At 36.8% G+C, this 22,447-nt stretch overlaps 1 protein-coding gene across 1 annotated transcript in view; it reads left to right on the plus strand.

The window, feature by feature from the left end:
* Positions 1-22,447, plus strand: part of CYP7B1 (cytochrome P450 family 7 subfamily B member 1) — a 167,731-nt gene that overhangs the window by 123,781 nt on the left and 21,503 nt on the right. Inside the window, exons 2-4 of the mRNA XM_019710701.2 lie at positions 13,192-13,328; positions 21,000-21,584; positions 22,073-22,279. Of these exons, the coding sequence (XP_019566260.2) occupies positions 13,192-13,328; positions 21,000-21,584; positions 22,073-22,279 (929 nt within the window). The remainder of the gene's footprint in view (positions 1-13,191; positions 13,329-20,999; positions 21,585-22,072; positions 22,280-22,447) is intronic.

Below are 22,447 nucleotides of genomic sequence, written 5' to 3' on the forward strand. Positions count from 1 at the left end.
ACTGCTGGTGGTGCTCTGCCATCAGTTTTGAGAGTTCTTAAAGTTTCATGAGTTGACGGTGGCTTCAAATATAGTGATTTCCCCAATCACATTACAGCTGTGAGATCATCTTATTATAAAACTGACAGCACCCAGCAAGGATACTTCCTAACGTCTGTACATGGAATTCAGAAACAAAACAATTGGGCTTTCCACCCCTAGTGTCTTCAATAAATTCTTGTTGGTTAAAATGGTTTTATCTTTGATTTTGGGACCTCATGTAGAACACGCCTTCCTACCTCCTATATTGAGATGCGGTGGTGAGTGAGCAACTTCACTGGTGTCCTGGCAGCCAGGTCTTCCCTTCCTTCCATGATGTTGATGCTCCAGGGTCTTTGTCCAGAAGGCAGCGCAGTATATGTAGACAGCTTTTCCCAAAGTGCCCGTGAGCCTGCCATGGTCATCAGGCCATTGTGGGTGTGACATCAACATCGAATCATCTGGTGAGAAAGTGAACCCTTTGCAGTTTGCTTTAAACCTTTTAAGTCAACAACCCATTCTACACTCCCTGTAACACCTACTGATCTTCCTTTTAAACCAAGAACAGACCCTGGGCTTGGCGCTCTCAGAAGACCCGAACATCTAGCTAGAATTTAATAACAGTGTTTTGTTTGTTATTTTTTTATAGTAGTGATTTACCTAAAATAAGTGAGTCAATTTAAAGAAAGAAACTAAGAAAATAGTGTCAGCAGGTGTTTCATGGATATGCCTAAAAATTTTGCCAGTGGTGTTTGAACAGCTGAAGTTTGGAAATATCAGTAATTTGGAAAAATCGTAGGCTAAGAGTCAAGAGGCCCAAATTTACATTTTGGGTCTTTGTAATTTTAAGATGGTTGCAAGTCATCCACATGTCTATATCTTCATTTTCTCATCCGTTAATTTTCAAGTTAGATTATATGTGCTTCACAATAATAGCTATCATCGATAGAGCCGAATGTTCCTAAATATTTCATATACACCATAGGTCCCTCACAACCACCCAGTGAGGTGGCCTACTTTGCAGAAAATAGAGCCAACTGCAGAGATATAGCCCAAAGAGTATACACTGAGTTGGTCGGACCTAATCAGATTCCAAATCCTGTGCTCTTAGCCGCCAAGGTTACCATCCTAGATTCTTGCGAAGCATTGCAACATTTGTTTTAAATTCCAGAGTCTCAATATGTTCATCCACTTCTCCCTGATTATCTTCCAGTCATAGCATTTTATCACGTGGCAATTGCTTCAGACTTCATCTGGACCTTGTGGGTTATGTAGTACAGCAGAGTAGCCTGGGAGAGAAAGGTCTCTCTATCTGCCGGCTGCCCTACTGGCTGCAAAATGGAAGAATGAGCTGCATCTTCCTAGTGCTATCAGAGGGGAGAGAAACCATCTCAGAACCAGGCAGCTTTGGAACATTAAGGAACCACTGAAACACTCTTCAGGTAGTATTTTCTCAAAGCTCAGGTGATGGTGTACATGGTGGGTGGTCTCGCCCCTCTGTGTTCTTCCACCTCAAATACACCTTTATATATTTTTATCATCTAAGACATCAACATTTATAGTTACATTTTATACACTTAATGAAAACTATATAAGCTTCCACAGGGTCATTGACCTTTTCTGAGCCAAACCCCACAGTGCTCTGTAGAGGATATACCCAAGAACATTCTAGAATAAGGTAAATTTATTTACTTGTATGAAAAGCCCCCTGAAGACCAAACACAGAAAAGTTTCCAGTGCTCTTAGTTTACATTTTGAATGATAAGTTTCTCAGAAGATCCAAATTAAAAAAATAAATTTCAAAGCTGTTATCATTTAAACTTTAAAAAATCTTTGCCAGGCTGTATTAGAAAATGATTTTACCTGTGGCATAAAGAATTAAATATTTATATGTATGAATGATCTATGACTTTGTTTCTAATTATTTTTAGGACAGTAAGGCAGTTTATAGTAAAACATCTAGTTATACCTGTTTGCTTCATTTTATTATTAGGGACAGATACACAATTTGAAGAAACTTGACCCGTATCAAGCATTCAACATGTATCTTTCTTCTGAGAGTAGTATTATTAGAAAGAAGCCTCTGTTAACTTATGTCCTTGTTTATTTTGAAGTTAAATAAACTGTAAAGTAGGTTTATTTTAAACTTATGAACAGATTCTAGAGCATGTGGGCATGGAAGGCGGATGCTAATGATTATTGGCATTAAATTATTGTTCATACTATGTTGTTAAACCTCAGATCACTTTGTGAAGGCTGACAATTGATGGTTTTAGAGTATGGCATCTATGGATCACTTGACTCTCCCATATCTCATTCAGTAGAAATTGCAATATGCATTTTGGAGAGTTAAATTTTAAGAAAAGGTGTATAGCATCTTCTAGATCAAATATAGGGAAAGTATTCCCACACCTCTTATTAAACTGTCTTTAACATATCCTTCTTGTGACATGAATACTATTATATCACAAGAAAAATAATTATTACAACCTAGCGCCTACCTCCATCAACATTGAATTTTCATAGGGAAAATCCTGTGTCTCGTGTCCTTGTTTCCTAAAGCAGTGCCTGACACTGAGTACAGAGTGAGTACAGAGTAATTGTTTGAACTAATGAATTGATTGATCCATTCATTAGTGGGTGACCCAGCTAATTCAGTAGCCAAAATTCATATGAAATCATTGGCATCTGAAAGGAGCTAAATGGCCAGATGAGGAGATTTCAGGATCTTCTGTGCCTGGGAGGCCAAATTGAGGTGGCAGATTTTTAGGAATGAAAGCATGCATATTCGTATAAAACAAATCTATGTCCTAGTGATTTATATGAATGTTGATAGTTAAGTGTTGTCACAACAATTTATTTTAAAATGTTCTGTAGCTAGCTATAGTTTGGCTATAAAACAAAATGTTAAAATCTTGCTGATTCTCCCAGGGACGGGCCACTTCAAATGTGTCATCACCACATGCCTTAGCTACACTGTGCAACAGTGGCTCTTTTTCTCTTGCCTTCATCTGAGAAAGAACCGGAGGAATTCTGAAATGTTAAAATAATGGTTTCCAGCCGACGCCAAATAAATCATCATCTCTGCGGTTGCGGAGCAGTGTAGTCAAAAAAAATTTTCCTGCTTGGTAATTCTGTGGTGAATCAAAATTTGGGAGAAAAAAACTAGTAGGAAGACACATAGGGATCATTTAAGAATATAGACACTAGGTATATAGTAGGATAATTGGTTGTGATGCATTAGTGGGACTTGAAATGGACTTAGTTGTTTCAAAGAACATTTTCAAAAATAAAATAGAAGAGAAAATATCAGAGTGCCTCACACATACTGAGTAAATATTGTTTCATGACTTTTAGTTATACCTACATAGTCATATCTGTACATGTATATGTGTATTTTATCATACTATACACATTAGATCAGAAGTGTCTGCAAAGCATTGGTCTAGGATGATGGTAGAATATATCAACACTTTTATTTCGCAATCAGTTTGAGGTCTGCAAAGTGCCACGTAGTTCATTATTCAAAACGAATCTCTTCTTGTTTAACTCTTCTATCAGTCATCTTTGCCTAGGTTACACTGCAGTAACAAATAACTCAGTGGCGTACAACTGAAACATTTATTTCTTGTTCAATCTATATGTTCACCATGAGTCATTGTCTTCATTACAGTTTCCAGATTTAAAGAGAATCTTCAATGTGGAATTTTTTTTTTTTTTTTTGTAGAAATAGGAAGAGAACATAGTGGAACCATGTGATGGCTTATAAAGCTTCTGCTGGGAAGGGGCATGCACCATTGCTCATAGTTCATTGGCTGAAGAAAGTCACATGACCAAGCCTGGCCTTAATGGGCGTCAATGAATAAAGCTCCCATAGACAAGAACAGTGAATATTTTTGCATACTACTACAACTTACCACAGCTCTTAAGCTATTTCCTTAAAAAATTATGTTTAAGGAATATCAAATCCTCATATTCCATGTTTGTAGAGCCTTACTGTGGTTTTGGTAAGAATTAATTTGTCTGAGCCTTTGGAGGTAAATACTGCTGGTTCTAGTCTCTAAGAACTTTGGTGTCACAAATTTATTTCTATACTTTTCCTGTCACTTTGGTACAAGCAACGTATCTCTCTGAGTTCGTGCTATTGAAAGCTTTAAAACTGTCTGACACTCAGGAATCCTCCTTTTTTCTTTTGCTTCAGATGCCTAATTTTTGGCCCTGTGTTATAGTTTTTATCAACCAGAGCTGGTTAAAAAGAATATTTAAACTAGACTAGGATTCAATTCAAGAAGTTTCTAGTGATACCTCTCAGAATCTGGAGATGCAGAAAGATATTGATGGGTTGTAGAATTTGAAACCCTTTAGCTACCACACTCTGGCTGGTACCAAGTGGCTCATTTTGTTTCCAGAGAATTAATGCTGTTTCCAAAAATTAGCTCTCATATGGCTCATTCAGGTAACCAGTGTTGAATATGGAAATTAGATTTTTGTTCATACAAGTTTATTACATTAGAGTTTATGAATCACGGTGGCTACGTGCCAGACTCCCTTTCAAGCTAAGCAGCCTCTTTGCTATGTTATTCCAGCTGAGTCTTTTATTTGAAGTGTTTCTTCATCTTGGCTCATTTAGCCACAAACAGAAGTTGCCCTATGGGAGATAGCATCTTATGTTTATTTACTTTATAGGATTACCACCTCTGGACTCATTGCAAGTGCAAAACATATCAGGAAAGAGAGAAATTTGATTTCAGAAAGTCAGGGCTCCCTTAACCCTGTCGTATACCTGGTTTTCCTTGGACAGTGTTCTGCAGAGCAATCAAATCACTGGGAGTAAGGAAGCCTGGTGCCTGATCGTTTTTGCTGCTTTGTTGCTGTGTGATGTTGGGCTGGTTATTTTACTTCTCTGGTTCTCTTTTCTTCTTTGTAAAACACATGTTGAGTCTCCCAAAACTCTTTCAGTTTCAGGACCCTGTTCTGTTTATGGAATTATGCAGAAGTCATATAGATTGTTCATATAGAAATAGTATGAAAATGGACAATAACACCTAAGTTTAAACCTATACTTAAGTTCTGTTAAATCACTGAAATGACAAGGTCCCCTTCCAATCACCATATGTTGAAGTCCACCAGCCCCACTCACACATGCACAGCTTTATTTTCAAATGTGTAAGGAAGCTAAGGATCATGCGATATTGAGGAAAGAAAGCTTCCATTATGAAAGAGAGAAACCATAACAAAGACACAGGATAAAAAAGAGACTTGGGGGACAGGGATGGGGGGAAAGAACTGTGTTTAACACTTAGATAAGGAATTGGATTCATAAAACAAGGATGGAATGCAGTTTGTGTAAGGAATAATCAAGCGCACGAAACAACTCTCGGAAAGTCGAAATCTAACAGTAGAAATAAAACAATCTATGATAGGGATAAAGTCAAGAAAGTCTCTCATTAAATGGGACAAAAGAAAAAGTGATGGAAAATAGAAGAGCTGTATGAAAATCACAGTACCATATGTCTGACCATATTGAGAGAAATTTCAGAGAGTACCCAAAGAGATTGATAAGAATTAGTGATGAGTACACAGAAAACAAGGCAACAGAAAAGCAAGCAATTGAACACTACCTAAATAGTGATTATGGTATAAACGATGAAAACTGATTTCACAAAACAAGTGGGAAGACGCACACATAAGAGGGAGTAACCTAAGCAAAAGACACTGTAAGAATTATGCTTAAAATATGTAAAAGGTTATCTTTAATAGAATTTGCAAACCTTGAGGATTTCTGCCTGTGAATGTGATGCCATGTCTTCTGTGTTGCATGTTCTGATGTTAATGATGATGGATTAATGATGAAGTAGTCATACAGTCCTTTTATGCAATGACTTAAAGTGACCAGCTATAGCTAGGAACCAATCTTTGGAAAAGAATACTATTTTCCCTTTTGAAAAGCCCTCTAACTCATGACAGGATCAAAACATTGCTTCTCTCTGTGCCATGTGCTGTGTTACAAATGTAGAGACACTAATGTGCTATGTTATTCATCCAATATTAAAATATGGTTATCAATTATTGTATTATGAAGCAGATGTAACATATGGTTCTCAGGCTTTATTTAGCTTCCCACCTCAGCAAACCAGAGTACCCTTTAATTCTTTTTCCTATGGTTCTCATGAGCTGTGTTTGATTATTTTAGTGCTATCCTTTAAAGTTTGGAACTGTTTCTTTTTTTTTTTTTTAAGATTTTATTGGGGAAAGGGAACAGGACTTTATTGGGGAACAGTGTGTATTTCCGGGACCTTATTGGGAAACAGTGTGTATTTCCAGGACTTTATTGAGAAACAGTGTTTATTTCTGGGACTTTATTGGGGAACAGTGTGTTTTTGCCAGGACCCATCAGCTCCAAGTCAAGTTGTCCTTTCAATCTTAGTTTCGAGGGTGCAGCTCAGCTCCAAGTCCAGTTGTGGTTGTTCAATCTTAGTTGCATGGGGCACAGCCCACCATCCCTTGTGGGAGTCAAACCAGCAACCTTTTGGTTGAGAGCACACGCTCCAACCAACTGAGCCATCTGGCCACCGAGAGCTCAGTATCAGCTCGTTATCTTCAATCTAGTTGTGGAGGGCGCAGCTCTCTGGCCCATGTGGGAATCGAATCAGCAGTCCTGATGCCCAGAGCTCGTGCTCTAACCACCTGAGCCACCTATCCACCCCTGGAACTGTCTCTTTATTGGCTTGGATTGATGAAATATCACTTGATAACTATGCGTTTATATATTGTTGGCATTGATCTCTGTATTGTCATTACCAAGGCTTTCTGGGCTAGTCCTCTGTTATAATTTAGTTTCCACAAACTGTGGGTTCTGATTTTTGATTAAACATTCAAAATCAAATGATTTAATCAAATGCAAGAAATGATGAGTTAATGGAATTGATATCTCTTCCATGGAGTCCAATCAAATCCTGTCTGTAAAATAAATTAGCAACCGATCATCTCAGAAATTACAAATTCAGTTGCATGGTTTTCTATTTTAATTAAGGAGTTGAAATAACTTTCAATTATGAATTGATTTCTCTCTTTTAGAAGTGTTTAGGCTGTTTAACATTGACTGGCTTTCTCTTTAAGATCTAGTTCTCTTCTGAGCCACTTTTGTTCCTTAGAGAGTGTTCGCACAGAGAATACAAAGCGTGTAAAGTTATAGTTACTTTCAAAGTGAGAAGGTGGTTCTGGTTTCCCATTCCCTGACCAGCAAATCACTTATGGTAACCCTAAACTAAAATCTAAATTAGGCAAATATGGAAAGTATGAAAGCAAATGAAAAACTTATTTAATTCTCACACGAGGAAAGTACAGTGGTATATACATTTTACAGGTAAAGACCCCAGGGTTAAATAAATTGGCCAGAGTTGCCAGACCAGTGGAAGTTGGCAGGGCCTGGGATCTGAGTCACACAACGTAGCAAAACCAATCAGGAGGCTATTGCAGCAAAGCATGTGACAACTGAAGAGGGCTTGAACTATGCCGTATTTACCCAGGCTCAAATTCATGAAGAAATCTACTCCAGTGATGTGGTCATTGTTTGTGAGGTCTGCTTGAACCTGAAATCTATGTAATTTTACTAACAGTTGTCACCCCAATAAATTAAAAAAAATAAAAAATAAAAAATTTAAATGATAGCTTTTTAAAAATATGCGTTGACATTATTTCCATGGTACCAACCTGGGGATCTCTCTCAGTTTTAAGGAAAAAAAAAAAAAGCTCAATCATAGACTTCTCTGAGTAAAATACTACATGAATGTGGTTTGGCTTCTTATCCAAAGAAGCATTTACAAATCACTCACTTGATCAAGTGAATCTCCTAATGGAATTAGCTTAGAAGTCACCTTCTATAGACAAAGCTTTGTTTGGATCACGCAATTGCAGAGATGAACTGACTGCTAAAGATTCAACTGGAAAATGGCTCGTGGAGTTATGCTCTGGGGTTTGGAGATATATTTCGTCATGTTCATACTAGTTTTGCTCTGATTCCATGCCAGTGATGGAGAATGTTATAACCATTCAGCATTACTTGGTTTTACATTGCCATAACATTTAATGTGTTGAGAAAAAGTGCTTGAACAGTGCATATCTCTGCTACCAGGAAATTAAATGAAGTTTTAAGTCAACTGCCATGCTGATAGAGCCAAAACATTTCAAGAGTAAAGGCCTCATTTATAACCGGCAAAGTTGACACACTTTTCTAGAGTGGTACCAAAGTTGCCAAAGAGCAGATCATTGAATCGTTGAGAGACTGAAAAGTGACATTTTTATCCAGGGATTCTTTGTGAGACAGAGGTTGTGTGAACACCATATGCCAATCACACAGCATCAGTGGATGCACAGTTATAGGACTTGGGGGAACAAGGGGAGGGAATGAAGGTGAAGCCAGAGTACAAGGGAGATTACTTACGGTGATGAATTACATCATCTTTCTAGACAGAGTTGGATTATGTTCATCCTGAAAAGAGATTACAGTAAGTCTGATTCTTGCAGTAAACAGATATTAAGCAGATCATTTATGTTCAACATATGAATTGAGAGTCCTAAAGAATATGTGATTTATCATATACTTGGAGGGAAAAATGAACCTGTTCCCTAACTGCACGAGACACCCTGGGATTGTGTGAGTGAATCTTATGTTTTGTGAGACAGTCCTATGTTATAATCAGTGCTATCCACCCAGTAAAGTCCCTCAGCTAAATCCTCTACTTTTTCAATTACCACTGATAAGACTGTGTGGTGTGTATAACAGATTTTTACTGAATGTTTTGAGATTTTAAAAAAGGCCCTGTGGCTCCCAGGCCTGCAAACAACTTCTTAGGGTTGAAGATTGGTCATGTCTGTTTCTAGATGTTCCTCCCCTCCCAGTTAGTCCTGCATTGTCCTTCTCATGGAGTTTCAACTTACCGTGATGTGGCCTTACTATTTTATCCCCTGTCCTTCCACTTCCTTTCTTCATTTCTCTTGCTTCTTAACCCTAAACCCCCAAATTTATGTTTGTATCTTGTGCAGAGAAATTTCATTATCTTTTACACCAGGTTGTGCCCAGAGAACCGTATCATAACCAAAACTACCCAGTGAAGGGTTCTTCTAAATGAAGGTAGTTCTTTCCCTGAGAAGGTCACTCTTTGCATAGAGTCTTTGCTGTCTCACCTGAAGTTTTCAAATCCATGTATATCTGGGCATCTAAGAACCTCATTTAGCTAATAATTGAAAGGATGGAGAGATTCTTCCTTCAAACCCGAGCAACTCCATGAAAGGTAGAGATGAGCAGGGAGGGTTGACAAATGAAAACATTCAGGCAGAGAATGGGCAAGCAAAGCCACTTAGTGCAACTGCTTAGAAGATATGAATATCAGGGAAAACTAATCCTGCTCTGTGTGCCAGCTCCTTTCAAATACTCTAGCCCGAACTGTAAACCTCTAAGGTGTATTTAGTATTCTCTTTTTCAGATAAAACTGAGCACCTACATAGCTAGTGTACTGGATTTATGTGCAGAAATGTAACTTTATTTCTCTAAACTGAACTCAAATTTCTCATGAGTCCCTATTTCTTCTGATGGCAGAAAGCACTGAGTATTTCCAGTGAGAAGTAGTTCAGTCACTTCTAGTTTAAAACTTAGTCTCCTTTGTGTAAATATTAAATGAGATTTTAGATTTTCCTTTCTCCTTCTTTTCTGTTGACCTGCTGAGTCCTATGGTGCAGATGTTCACGTTGGTCATCTTTGGCTTCCCGGGGTACCTCCTGGCTAAGGTTTTCGGCGTGGTCCTCCAAGGTTGCGTGTGCTACTGAAGTGCCCGAATTGGTTTGAACTCCCACCTCAGTTCCCGGCAAATCAATGTATGTGGTTCTGTGCTTCCTTGGCCCCACCAGGGATCTCACCAAGGATGCTGGTAGCCAAGAGTAAGCCACATTCTCCATCTGCTCTTCCCCTTTTGGGATCTTCCATCCATTGGAAGAGGTCCCCTCTTCCCAGTATCCCAAAGAGCACGTTGATTCTCAATTATCGACATTCATGGGGACATTGTCAGTATCCTCATGCCCACACTGGAGCCCAGGAAGAGTGGAGGAATAGAGAGTGTTTGAGGAATACAGTTCTAAGGGGCACTAGGGGGCAAATTCCATTTTCCAGTTAAGTCAAGCTTCCAAAGTCAAGGAAAAGTTAAGCACAGCAGATGCAGGAGTTCTTTGCTCAACAATAAACTTTGTTCAAACGGTCAGTATTAGAATCAGGCACTGCCATGCTCGTCAGCTGTGTAGTTTCTGAAATCAAAAACTTTTAATCAACACACACTTTTATTTTTCCTGAATTGGTATGCATGTATAAAGGTTTCTCACCACTTACTTCTGAGGTTGTTGCAATAATCGGGACTCCTAGCCTAGAACGATCAAAGGAAAAATGGAAAAGAAGAAATTACTTTTACAAGTATATTTTGCTGTGGAACGGGCTGGGCTTTTAATGTCTATGGGGACGATGTGTGATAGGTCCCTAGCCAAATCTCTTACCTCTTTATTTATCTAAAGGTGTAGCATAAAGACGAACTTCACTTATTATTAGAGACCAAATATTTTGTGTTGACCCATGCTTTTCAACTTTAGATGCTTCTTTTTAACCAAAGAAAAATGTCTTAAATGTCTTTTGTAGTTTATAGTCATTTTATGTACTTAGATTCTTCTCCACTGTTTGCTTCCATATAAATTTGGGCCGTACTTGACACTGCATAAACTTCAAGACGTGTCCCCCAACTTGTATGGAAGAAATTGTGAGCAGTGATGCAGTGGTTTATGCATAGAACTTGGGTTTAATCCCCGAGAACCTTTGTAAAATCTAATTTGTATAATTTTCGAGATGTGTCCCTGTAGTCTCTCAAATAGTGAAGAGGATATTTGAGAAAGTGTATATTGTTTGAGTGGTATTAAGAGGAGTATGAACCATAGTTCTTGTTTATTTGTTTGTTTGTTTTTGTTTTAGGGACCCATCATTGCTTCAGGACCTATCTCTTTTAAGCTTTGGCACTTTATCACCCCCAACATTGGGCACCTTATCCCTTCACTCAGCCCTGGGAAATGGGTACTTAATTTTCAAAGTCACAGAGCATGAGAGAGACAAATCACAGTATTTGTAGTGTCCCAGGTGTCAGCAGGCCTTTCTGGATCATTATGTTGATGTCTTTTCTCCCTAAATAATTTTTACAAATATACTCATGAAGACAGATTTCTGTTATCTGTCTTCAATGGGTCATAAGTTGAACTAGCACTATATTTTTTCCTGAAAATATGCAAAGTTGTGACATGTGCTTAATAGTTTTAAGCTTATTGCTGCCAAAATGAGTGCAGCTGTAAGAATGATGACCCTCTCGTCTTTCTAACAATAAAATGGCTTCCTATTGTGTTTCCCTCACTCTGACCATTAAGTTACCGATTGCCTGGGTTTCTGAGCTGCATCTTCCTCCCTCACCCCTCACAGAACCCTGTGAAGAATGCAGTTTCTCACCAAATGACAACGTAGAGGATGAAATTAGTTGCATTAAATTAGAATGACAAAAAGCCTTTGAAAATCTTTGTCACGATACAACATTAACCAAAACAGAGTAAAAGTAGACCAAGGAAGAGAGTTAATATGTTGAAAGGTGATGTTGAAAACTGTATCACCTGCAAATTTTGAAAGGGTCATTGATTGATAACCTGCATACTATGGCAGTTGCTAGCTTGGGGATTCTACTCTACAATCATATGTACAAGCTCTTGTTTAACTTTTGGCTGTAAAAGAAACTGTTAACAATATTTTCTTGGCACATTCTTTTATAATATTTCTCAAAAAAGTGAGTCTCCATTGCTAAAAGTTGCATTCAAGAAAATAATGCGGGAAGGAGTGAAGAATAAGATACACATTTCTATGCAATGTTTCTTGTCTCCCTATTTCTGAGTGTATGTATTTAAATAGCAGCATACATTTTGCAAATTAGTATAAAGATAAATTGTCTTCTAAAAACAGAAAGCAAAGTTTTGATACCTACTTCCTTTTATTTCTATCACACCTTGGACTTATTTTTAGTTTTTTCAGTTTTTTCCCTGTGAAAGATCTGGTGTTTGTTTTTTAAGTTTAATTCCACCATGTTGGGTTATGGGAAAATAAAAGCTTCTGATAGCGTTAATCTAGCTACATAAAAGTCCATGTTGAGTATGATCATAATCTTGATTTTTTATTAGATCTGAGCTAGTAATATCTTGTGATTAATCAAACTGGGTTGCAGTGCATGTAATATGTCATCTTCACAGATGGGACAGAGAATCATCAGAGTTCTCTTGAATATTTGTTTTAATTCCTTCTAGGATAAAATAGCTTTGAATTTTTTTTACTTTAAATCAGATTGAGTTCACCAAATAAATGACTAGGAAGAAATTTTGAATTCGTTTTGCGAGGACTATAGATCAAAAATGAAGAAACTTGTTTTTTTAATTCAGAATGTTTCATTAAACATGCTGCATATGTTTAACAACCTCTTGTAAATTTAACAAATATTTCTATTCATTTGTAATTTAAATAAAAATCATCATAAAAGAACATAACAAAATATATTTGTGGAAATGATGTTGAGGTTTTTGTTCTCAACAACATAAAACATTTTTCAAGATTAATAGTTGCCTATTGAATGTCAACAGTAATTGAAAAATTTTAAAAATAAAAAAAAATTTTTCAAAGATTATAAATTACCCCTTTTCTAATGATGTAATTCCAGTCAAATCAACATCTGATAACAAGGAGCTTTACTATGTGCCACTGAACTATTAATAACTACCTGACATCCAACACCCAGAGCGCAGCAAGAGCTCTCAGACACAAAATATTGACAGAATGTGTCTGTCATTTCAGCCAGCCATTTGGCCCTTACAAGCCATAATTTCTTTATAAAGTTGCTCACCAAAAGCCTGAATTGAACTGTCTACCCAGAACCACACATAGTAGATGCTCAATAAATATATTTCTATGATGATATAGGGTCATTGAATAAAAGAATTGAAAAAAGTTGTGCAATTCATCCAATCCACTTCTAGACTGGATTAATAACCCACATGTATTAAAATAAGAATGATTTAATTTATTTTCTTTTATCCTTTTTTTTCTTTTTTTCCTTATAGGAGACCTGGTGAGCCTCCATTGATAAAAGGCTGGCTTCCTTACTTTGGACAGGCCCTGAAATTACAAAAAGATCCCATAGGTTTCATGAAAACTCTTCAAAAGCAACATGGGGACACTTTCACTCTTCTCCTTGGAGGTAAGCTGCACTTCATATATCATAATTTCTCACTTATTCTTTAATGTCATTATATTTTTCTCTAGGCAAAATATGGAGTATTTGTATATTATTGTCTTATTTGTAGAGCTAATACAAAAGAAAACTATATTTTTTAGTATAGTAATCGTCACATTAAAAAATTAATTACAGAACACTCTTGAGGATACCTAGGGAACCCCACTCTCCTGCCACTCTTGCTTTGGTTTGGTTTGCCTTGGTTTCATGAATGGTTTTTAAAAAGCTAGAATGTATTAATGGACTTCATTTTGTGGAGCAGTTTTAGGTTTATAGAAAATTGATCAGATAGTACTGAGAGTTCCCATATGTCCCCTGTTTCCTTGATCATAGTTTCCCCATTATTAACATGTTATATCAACATTTCTTACAACTGATGAGCCAATATTGCCACATTATTAAACATCTGTGGTTTACATTAGGGTCCACTCTTTGTGTGGTGCCGTTCTTTGAGTTTTGACAAATGCATAATGTCATTTCTCCACCACTACAGTATCAGACAGAATAGTCTTCACTGCCCTAAAAATCCCCTGTGTTCCTCATATTCATTCCTCTTCCCTTCCACCTGAGCCCCTGGCAACCACCAATCTAGAATGTATTTTTAATTTGAAAATGTCATTATCCTTCTACCTTCAATAAAATGTTTACAAAACAAGAGAGAAAAAAAAAAAAACTACACACACAGCAAGTTTACTACATACCCCAACCTCATAGGGCTAAGAAAAGAAGCCAGGAATGTTGTTAGTTCATCCTCCTTTAAGCCTCATGCTGTCCAGATGTGGCACTATCTATTGCTACATAACAAACATCCCACAAATTTAGTGCCTTAAACAACAACTGGTCTTGCCTGAATGACTTGTGTGGCTTGAGTCATCTAGCTGCTGACTGGGGCTTGATGGTCCATGGTGGCCTTATTAACGTGCCTGGCTGGACCTCCCTGACAGTATGCTTTTTCATCCTCAAGAAGACATCCTTCCATGTCAGCTAATGTTTCAAGAGAGTAAGAGGAAAAGTTGCAAGGCTCTTGAGACCTAGGCTCAGTCAGACGTTACAAAATCTCACTTCCAGCACATTCCATCAGTCACAGTAAGTCAAAGCACAGCCTGGATTCAAAGGTAGGGAAATAGACGCCACCTCTTCCTGGGTGGAATGGCAGAGTCACATTGCAAAGGAACACATGTAGAAATAGAGCAAGAATTTATCATGGCCGTCTTTGCACACAGCCTTCCTCATCAGCTTATTACCTGGATTAGCAATTCCTTTTCTTGACTTTCATTTATCCTGTCCCTGCTCTGGAAGACTGATCTCCTCAGACTAGATTATCCACACACTCCTTCACCTTCTGACTTCCTGTTGAGTGTGCTGCTGAGAATGCAGGAAGAGGCCATGTTCCAGCCTGGCATCTCTCACCGGGCTCTGGTAATGCAGTTTAATCTCCTTCCTAAGAAAATTGAAGGCATCAGGTATGATCTCACTCAGATCCCCACACACCTACCAAATGTGCCATCTCTCACAACTGCCCTTACCACCTTTTCTCCAATTTCAAAGACGATTCAAGACAATCCATTTACCTGTCTCTGTGACCCTTACTTCCTGCTTCCTCTAGGCTGACATTTTATTATTTATTCCTCTCATGCATGTATCTTCATTTTTTTTTCTCTTTTGGGTCCTTAACCTTAGGTTATATCAATGCTTAAGCTTCTCCTGTATTTTCCTTCTATTTATAATATTACACTTTTCACTTCTTTTTTCTTCTCTTCGACATCTAGAGTTTTCAAGAGAGTTACCTGTATTTGCTGCCTCTAGTTGCTTATCTCCTAGAGTCCTCCTAACTATAACCAGCTTCTGCCTTGCTGAGGTCAGTAATGGGTCCTCACCTGACTAGACCTGTCTACCTGTCTACAATGCTGATCCCTTATTCCTTCTTGAAACCCTCTATTCCTTCACTCTCTTGATGCTGCAGCGTCTGGTTCTTTCATCGACCATGGGTGTTCCTCATCTGGGTCATCGTTCTACACGCTTCTTTTCTTTGCTCAGCTCCCATCATTTTCTTCTAACCAGACTTAGAATTTTATGTTCCTTTCCTAAAGCATTTAGGTAATTTCTTCTTACTGTAATTACTTTGTTGAGTATCAAAAGCTACCTTTTGTATGTAGAGTGACTTCACTTCGGCGCTACCATTTTAAGGTAATTAGGAAACAAAATGACCCAACTGGATGAAATTGTCAGGATAGTTGAGTTCTCACAAGAGCAGGCTGTATTTGCTTCATCACAACTTCCTCCTTTGCCTGGCAGCTGGCAAGTCTCTTCCAAAAGTAATTGTGTGCACTGTGATTTTAGAAACATTGAAAAAAAAAAAAATCATGCGTCTTAGAAAGAGAGAAATTGTAGTATATAACAAAACCTTTACAAGGGTTCCCAAGATCTGGGCTTCACCTCGCCAGCCTCATCTCTTGCTACTGCTTGCCTTGTGCTTAATGCACCATTAATGCACCCAATTGTTTGAAATTTCCTCCTCACACCCTATGGCCTTTGGTGCCTCTGTGTTTTCTCTTGTTTTTTTTTCCTGCTGGAATATTGTACTTCTCTTTTTAAGTCGTCTTCAAAAGATGACCGACATGGACTCATCTTCTGAGACCGTAGTCATATAGTACTTTCCGCTCCCCATGTTATATTGATGCTTCTTCTCCAGGCTCCAATTACTCCCAGTATCACTTCTGTCACAGCATTTAAGAAATTGTGAATTTAATGCTAATTCACTTGTCTATTTCCCTTCATTATTTTCTAGCTCCTCTATTTCCAATGTTTAGTCCAGAGCTTGGCACTGATTGAGTCACAACAAATATTTGATCAGAATTTCCCAATACCTTAGCGCTGATGAAATACTATTATACAAATAGAGGCCTTAGCTGGTACTTATGTTCTAAGTGGTTTCATAATATAAAACTATAATCTTCACTTTAACAAACAGTCACTCTTACTTTAAAAAAATTAAACCTTAAGTTCTAATGAATGAGTAGATACAACAAATTATTGGAATTTTTAGTTTTCCTTTTTAAATACATTACACAGAAGTAACCTATGATGATTAAGCAGAAACTTGGAGCAGATGTGAATAATTGTATTCACTTTTCAAAAAACAACTAATTTCTGCTGATACTTGATATCTTAGCCTTAGATACTGTGAAGCTTGCTGAATTTCTAATGTCTAAATAATTTGACCATGGTTATATTTTTGAACTCAGCAGTAGACAACCACAGTTAAATATACTACTTCTCTTTGGCTTCTTACTAGAGTTTGAATAAATTCCTGTCAAGATATCCTATTAATGTGTATGGTTCTAATGATCAGTTTGTGAAATAGCTCATTTGAAACCTGTGAAGTGAGGAACACAGAGTCTCCCACCCTTGTCCCATAACGTGATGGCAGTGAGTGTATGTTCTTACATGATGAGCAAATGATTGTCATCCCAAAAGGTCTCAAGGGACTTGGATGTCATCTTAATAAAGAAATTTAAAAGTACATCTTTTCATGAGAAACCATGTAAATTCGTGACCTGTCGCAGAAAATAGTTCTCTAATGGGTTTTGTGTGGTGGTGCAGCCAAATCACTTTCCCTAGATGTCATCCCAGTGAAGCACCACTGTACGTCATTGTCAACAGCTAGTGAAGTCTCTCTACTAAGAGGGAGAGTATGTAATGTGGTCATCCTCATAAAATAAAAAGTTAGTTCATAGTCCACTCCTCCAACTAATATTTTCAACTTGAGATTGTTAAAAAAAAAAAAATTCTATTGAAGAACCAGCTATACATGGAGATTAAAAGCTTATAATTATGGAAAATTTCTTTAATATTCAAATTTATCTCATATTTGTTGACTGGACATTTCTATTCCAAATAGTCAAATAGTTGTCCTGAATTCCCATGGATATGTGTCTGTAAAGTACCAACTGTCTGAAATGAAAACATCAAAGTTCAATTTATAATAGTCCAGGTGTCAAACTTCTTATATATATATGAGATGTCCATGTGGAAGTCCGAATTTGTTTTCTTTAACATTTACTGACATACTTTGCATCATGTAGCTTCATTTGCTGAAGGAAGCAGTTTTGAAGGAAGTGAGAAGGCTGGTGAGTTAGTAAAGGATCATGTACAGGTTACATAGGAATGCTCGAGTTAATATCAGGCCCTTAAGCTCCTAAAAAGGGAAGAGAATGAAATTATTGGCAAAGAAGACATTACAAATCTTGACCCTATTTCAAATTCAAATTTACTGCTGAAAAGGATGAATATATGTGTGTATATACATATATATATATATATATATATATATATATATATATATATATATATATATATATCAGAAGTAAGCCCCATTTTGACATTTATTTTAGACAAATGCAAACTCTGAAATTCTTTCAATCAATATTTTATATCAACTGCTGACAGCATTCTTTTTTCATTTGAAAACATGGCAAAGGATATTGTTCCTGCCTGTGATCTTTGTGAAATAGGAAACTTGCCTGTTGACACTTGGCATTCATTTACATAAAATCACACTGGAGGAAAAGTTAATTTTGCTCCAAGGATACATGGCCTTCAGAATAACTTTTCAGATCTCCTTTGTTAAGAAATTTAAATTCATTTTATGAATGTATATGTGTTTTCCTAACTGTCTGATTAAAGATTACAAAGAACTCTGGTTTGCATCACACATTAGCAGATGGTAGACAGATGGTTTAAATTAATATTAATTTTGGAAAACTTAGCTTAAATTGTTTATACTGAAGATTAGAAGTTGGAAAGCCAGCTAACATCTCCAGGGTTATTAGTACTTCCAAACCCACTTGAAAAGCAAAATCCAGAAAATCAAAACATCTACTTTTAAAGCAATCCACATCTTACTCAGAAAGACAGTAGATAAAACACAATGCCTTGCTGTGGAAGAAAATTAAAATAAGAATGAGAAAGAGAAAACACAGATCCTACAATGTAAAGAGCCTTGAAATGAATGAGAATTTTACCTATAAACAGATTGCTCTAAACTGAACAGTAATGATTTTTAAAGCAAAGAGCCTATATGCAATAACTGCTTGTTTTTATAATTATTAATAATTGTTACAAACCAAAATCAATTTTTCCACATTTAACTTATATTCCTTTTATTTGAAATTAACCTTATAGTTTCTTACAGTATCCTCACCCCCAAAGAGAGATAGAAAAAGAAAGAGAGAAGGAATATATAGAGAGTGACAAAAAAATGCATACACATTTTAAGAAAGGAAAAAACTGTATTAAAATTGTGATACTCAATATATACTGATAACAAAAGATGAATACAAGTCACATTTGACTTCTGCAATTACAAGAGGTGCTCAAAGTGGTTACCATCAGCATCCGGACACTTCTGATTATGGCGAACTACTGTTGAGCAACGTTGACCAAAGTGTTAACATTTCTTAAAATGTGTGTACATTTCATTGGTAAATTAAAGACAAAACCTCTAATGTGCATACAGATTCTCCTTCAGCAGGCCAGTGGTCAGTAGCTTGTGTTGTCATGACCGAATACAGTTTTGCCTTTCCACTTAGATTTTGATGAATGTAGAAAGTGCGTAGGAAAAATTAAAGATATTCTCTAAAAGTTGTGTTCTACAAGCTGAAACTTTTATACATTCTCTGAACTTTAGTGACACATTTAAAATAACTCTAAAGATATTGAGTAAAATCCTTGCATGTAGTGAAAGGAGAAACATGTGACACACCCACCACCTGTAAAAATACACAGCTTTGCCTGAAATTGTCATTTGCAAAATAAGAGAATTAACTATTTTTTTCAATTATTTGTCAGACATATGCTGGAAATTGTAATTAATTAAGATGCTATGGGAAAGCAGGTGTCATAAAATATGCCCAAATGCAGTTGAGTCCTTTTTCCTCTCCCCAGGGGGCGGGAAAACATGAGTTTATTTTGTAGATGCAGCTTTGGGATCAGGCCAGAATGAGTAGTCATTTCTAGCTTTACCCTCATTCCTAGATTCCCACTTTATTAAAGTTCTGTGATGCTGTTGTAGTTATCATAAATAACAAGAAGTTATTCATCTAAGAAAGCTCCCGGCATATACATGCACACACACAGAGGAATGATGAGGTGAAGAGGAAAGTGTACATGATCCTAAATAATTAATGTCTAATTATATATTGTTTTTCTAGAGAACAATAAATAGGCATTAAAGTGTAGCAGCATCTAAACGTCATGTGTGTTCTTGGAAAGGAAAGACATATTAGGTGCTATTATTGAATACTGTCTCCATCATACGTATAATTAGAAGGAGTATAATTAAATCAGTACTCTAGTGGGAGAAAAATTCGCACTTTGTTCAGAAAGGAAAGTGCATGGGGAGTGAGTGACTTCTTGCCACTATACAGGCAGCAAGATCTTGGCCCTTAACCTCTCTTGACTTTCTTCAGCTTTTTAAACTGTAAATGCCTGGGGAGGGGGCAAGGAAGGAGGAGGAGCTAGGAACTCTCAAAGGTTCCTGCCGGTTTTGAGAGGCAGACTCTAGGATGACTGTTCCTCACTGTGCCTTCTTATAAGAAACACTTGAGGCCCTTGTCAAAAATAGAAACTTGTAGTCCCACTTCCAACCCTTATGAATCTAGAGGCAGTAGTCAGTATTTTTAACCAGCACCCTAAGTCTTTCAATCGGGTAAGGTTGGGCAACACTGATATATGAGAAGACCAAATGTCACCACCTCTAAGAACACTTTCTGATAACTCCTGAAAGCAGAGTGAAGCAAATTCCACTCTCTGCATCCCTGACGTTGTGTTCACACCTCTGCTATATCACTATCCATATGATACAATGTTTTCTTTGCATCTTTTGCCTCAAGAGGAAAGAGATCCAACCAAATGTCTATATCTCAATAAATTTTGAATGAATACATGAATGAATGAATGAATGAATGAATGAATGAACAGTTTCTAATTGGGAATCCTATTTCAGTTACAAATCAGAACGTGACCTTGGACATTTTACTAAATCTCCCTGAGCCACTATTTTCTCATCTATAAAAATGAAAATGCTGGCATTTGTGGTTTGTTATTAGAGTTGAATTAGGCATTCATTTGTGAGTACCTACTTCATACCACATCTTCATTTATTTGAGTTAAAATGATTGTATCCAACCAAAGCTAAGATGATACCAAGTATGAAAAAACTCTTCATGAAGTGTAAATAAATAATCAATAATGGAATGGCATCTTACCAATTTGATTTGTTTGTTTGTGTTCTGTTTGTGTTATTGGAGAACAAGTATGAAAAGTGTTTAAGTCAGGGGATTGTGAGAATATTTAAAGGGTAATTTAAATATTTGGGTACTTAGTTAAAATAAAAATTTGAAGAGTACACTATCTTTTAAAAAGGCATTAAGAATTTCAAGCTTCTAGAGTTTATCCCATCATTTTCCATTTTAAAAAGAAACATGTGTGAATGAAATGGATTTTTATTGAGCTTTGCACCTTTCCAGATAGTAGACATTAAGATCTTTGTAATTTTAATTAAAATTGTTTCAAATTGTGGGTGTGGGCTGTTTGTTTTGCTACCAAATGAGCTCATATTCTCATTTCTTTTAGGAAAGTACATAACGTTTATTCTGGATCCTTACCAGTACCCATTCGTGATGAAAAATCACAAATTAAGCTTTAAAATATTTACTAAGAATATAATAAGGAAAGCATTTTCCATCCAAAAGTTCATGACCAGTGAGCTGAACAATGAACTTCGTGACTGCTATCAATTTTTACAAGGGAAATCGTTGGACATACTGATGGACAACATGATGCAGAATCTACAAGAAGTCTTTGAACACCAACTATTTAAAACCACAAATTGGGACGTGACACACCTGTTGACATTCTGCACCTCAGCTGTATTTGAGGCTACATTTACAACCATATATGGAAAATTCCTTGGTGCTGATAGGAAAAAACTTATCACTGAACTTAAAGAAGATTTTTTAAAATTTGATAACAAATTCGCACATTTAATATCAGATGTACCTATTGAGCTTCTAGGAAATACCAAGTCTATTCAGAAGAAACTCATAAAATGCTTGACATCAGAAAAGTTAGCTAAAATACAGGGATGGTCAGAAGTTGTTCAAATGAGGCAAGATATCCTGCAGAAATACTATACATCCAAGGACGTTGAAATAGGAGGTAAGAAATTTCTGAAGGATTACTTATTTAAAACAGAATAATTTACATTAGACCTTTAAAATAAAAAGACAAAATGGCGACCTTGAAAATTTTTATGCTCTTTCTAATTGGCTAATGATAAAATGTTTTACTCTGAAACAACCCTCTGTGGTAATTGATTCTTTTTTCCTTTTTTTTTTTTTTTTTTGCTGAGGTGGTAAAACAAGATACTTAATGGTGATAATGAGAAAGAGTATAACTAAGCTGCATTTACTCCTCTTATCTCATCCCCCACCTTCCCACCTCCCTCCCCCCCTCACACACACACACATTACATTTTAAACTATTCTCATTAAGCAGAAAATTAGACTTCAGAAGCCTATTGGTCCTCATTAGCATGCACTGATCCTTGGCTGGGTCTGTGTCCTAACATCTTTTAATTAGCACACTGCAAATCTAATCAGTGTAATAAATGCTATTAATCTTCCTTTTCACTTATTTTCTCCCAGCACATCATTTAGGCTTTCTCTGGGCCTCTGTGGCGAACACTATTCCAGCCATGTTCTGGGCGATGTATTACCTTCTACGGCACCCAGAAGCTATGGCAGTGCTGCGTGACGAAATTGACCATTTGCTGCAGTCAACAGGTCAAAAGCAAGGGTCTGGATTTTCCATCCACCTCACCAGAGAACAATTGGACAACCTGGTCTACCTAGGTAATTTATTTTTATCTGTTATGAGGAAAAGAAGGTTACTTCTCTGCAAACTCAGTTTATCACTCAAAGCTGTTTACCAAGAGGTGGAGGACACAGCTGCCTAATTGACATAATAACACCCATTTACATCAATTATAAATTATGTAGTTTATAGCTGTAGATACTCTC

Source organism: Rhinolophus sinicus, linkage group LG14 (assembly GCF_036562045.2).
Source record: "Rhinolophus sinicus isolate RSC01 linkage group LG14, ASM3656204v1, whole genome shotgun sequence".
In the NCBI taxonomy this organism is placed as follows: Eukaryota; Metazoa; Chordata; class Mammalia; order Chiroptera; family Rhinolophidae; genus Rhinolophus; species Rhinolophus sinicus.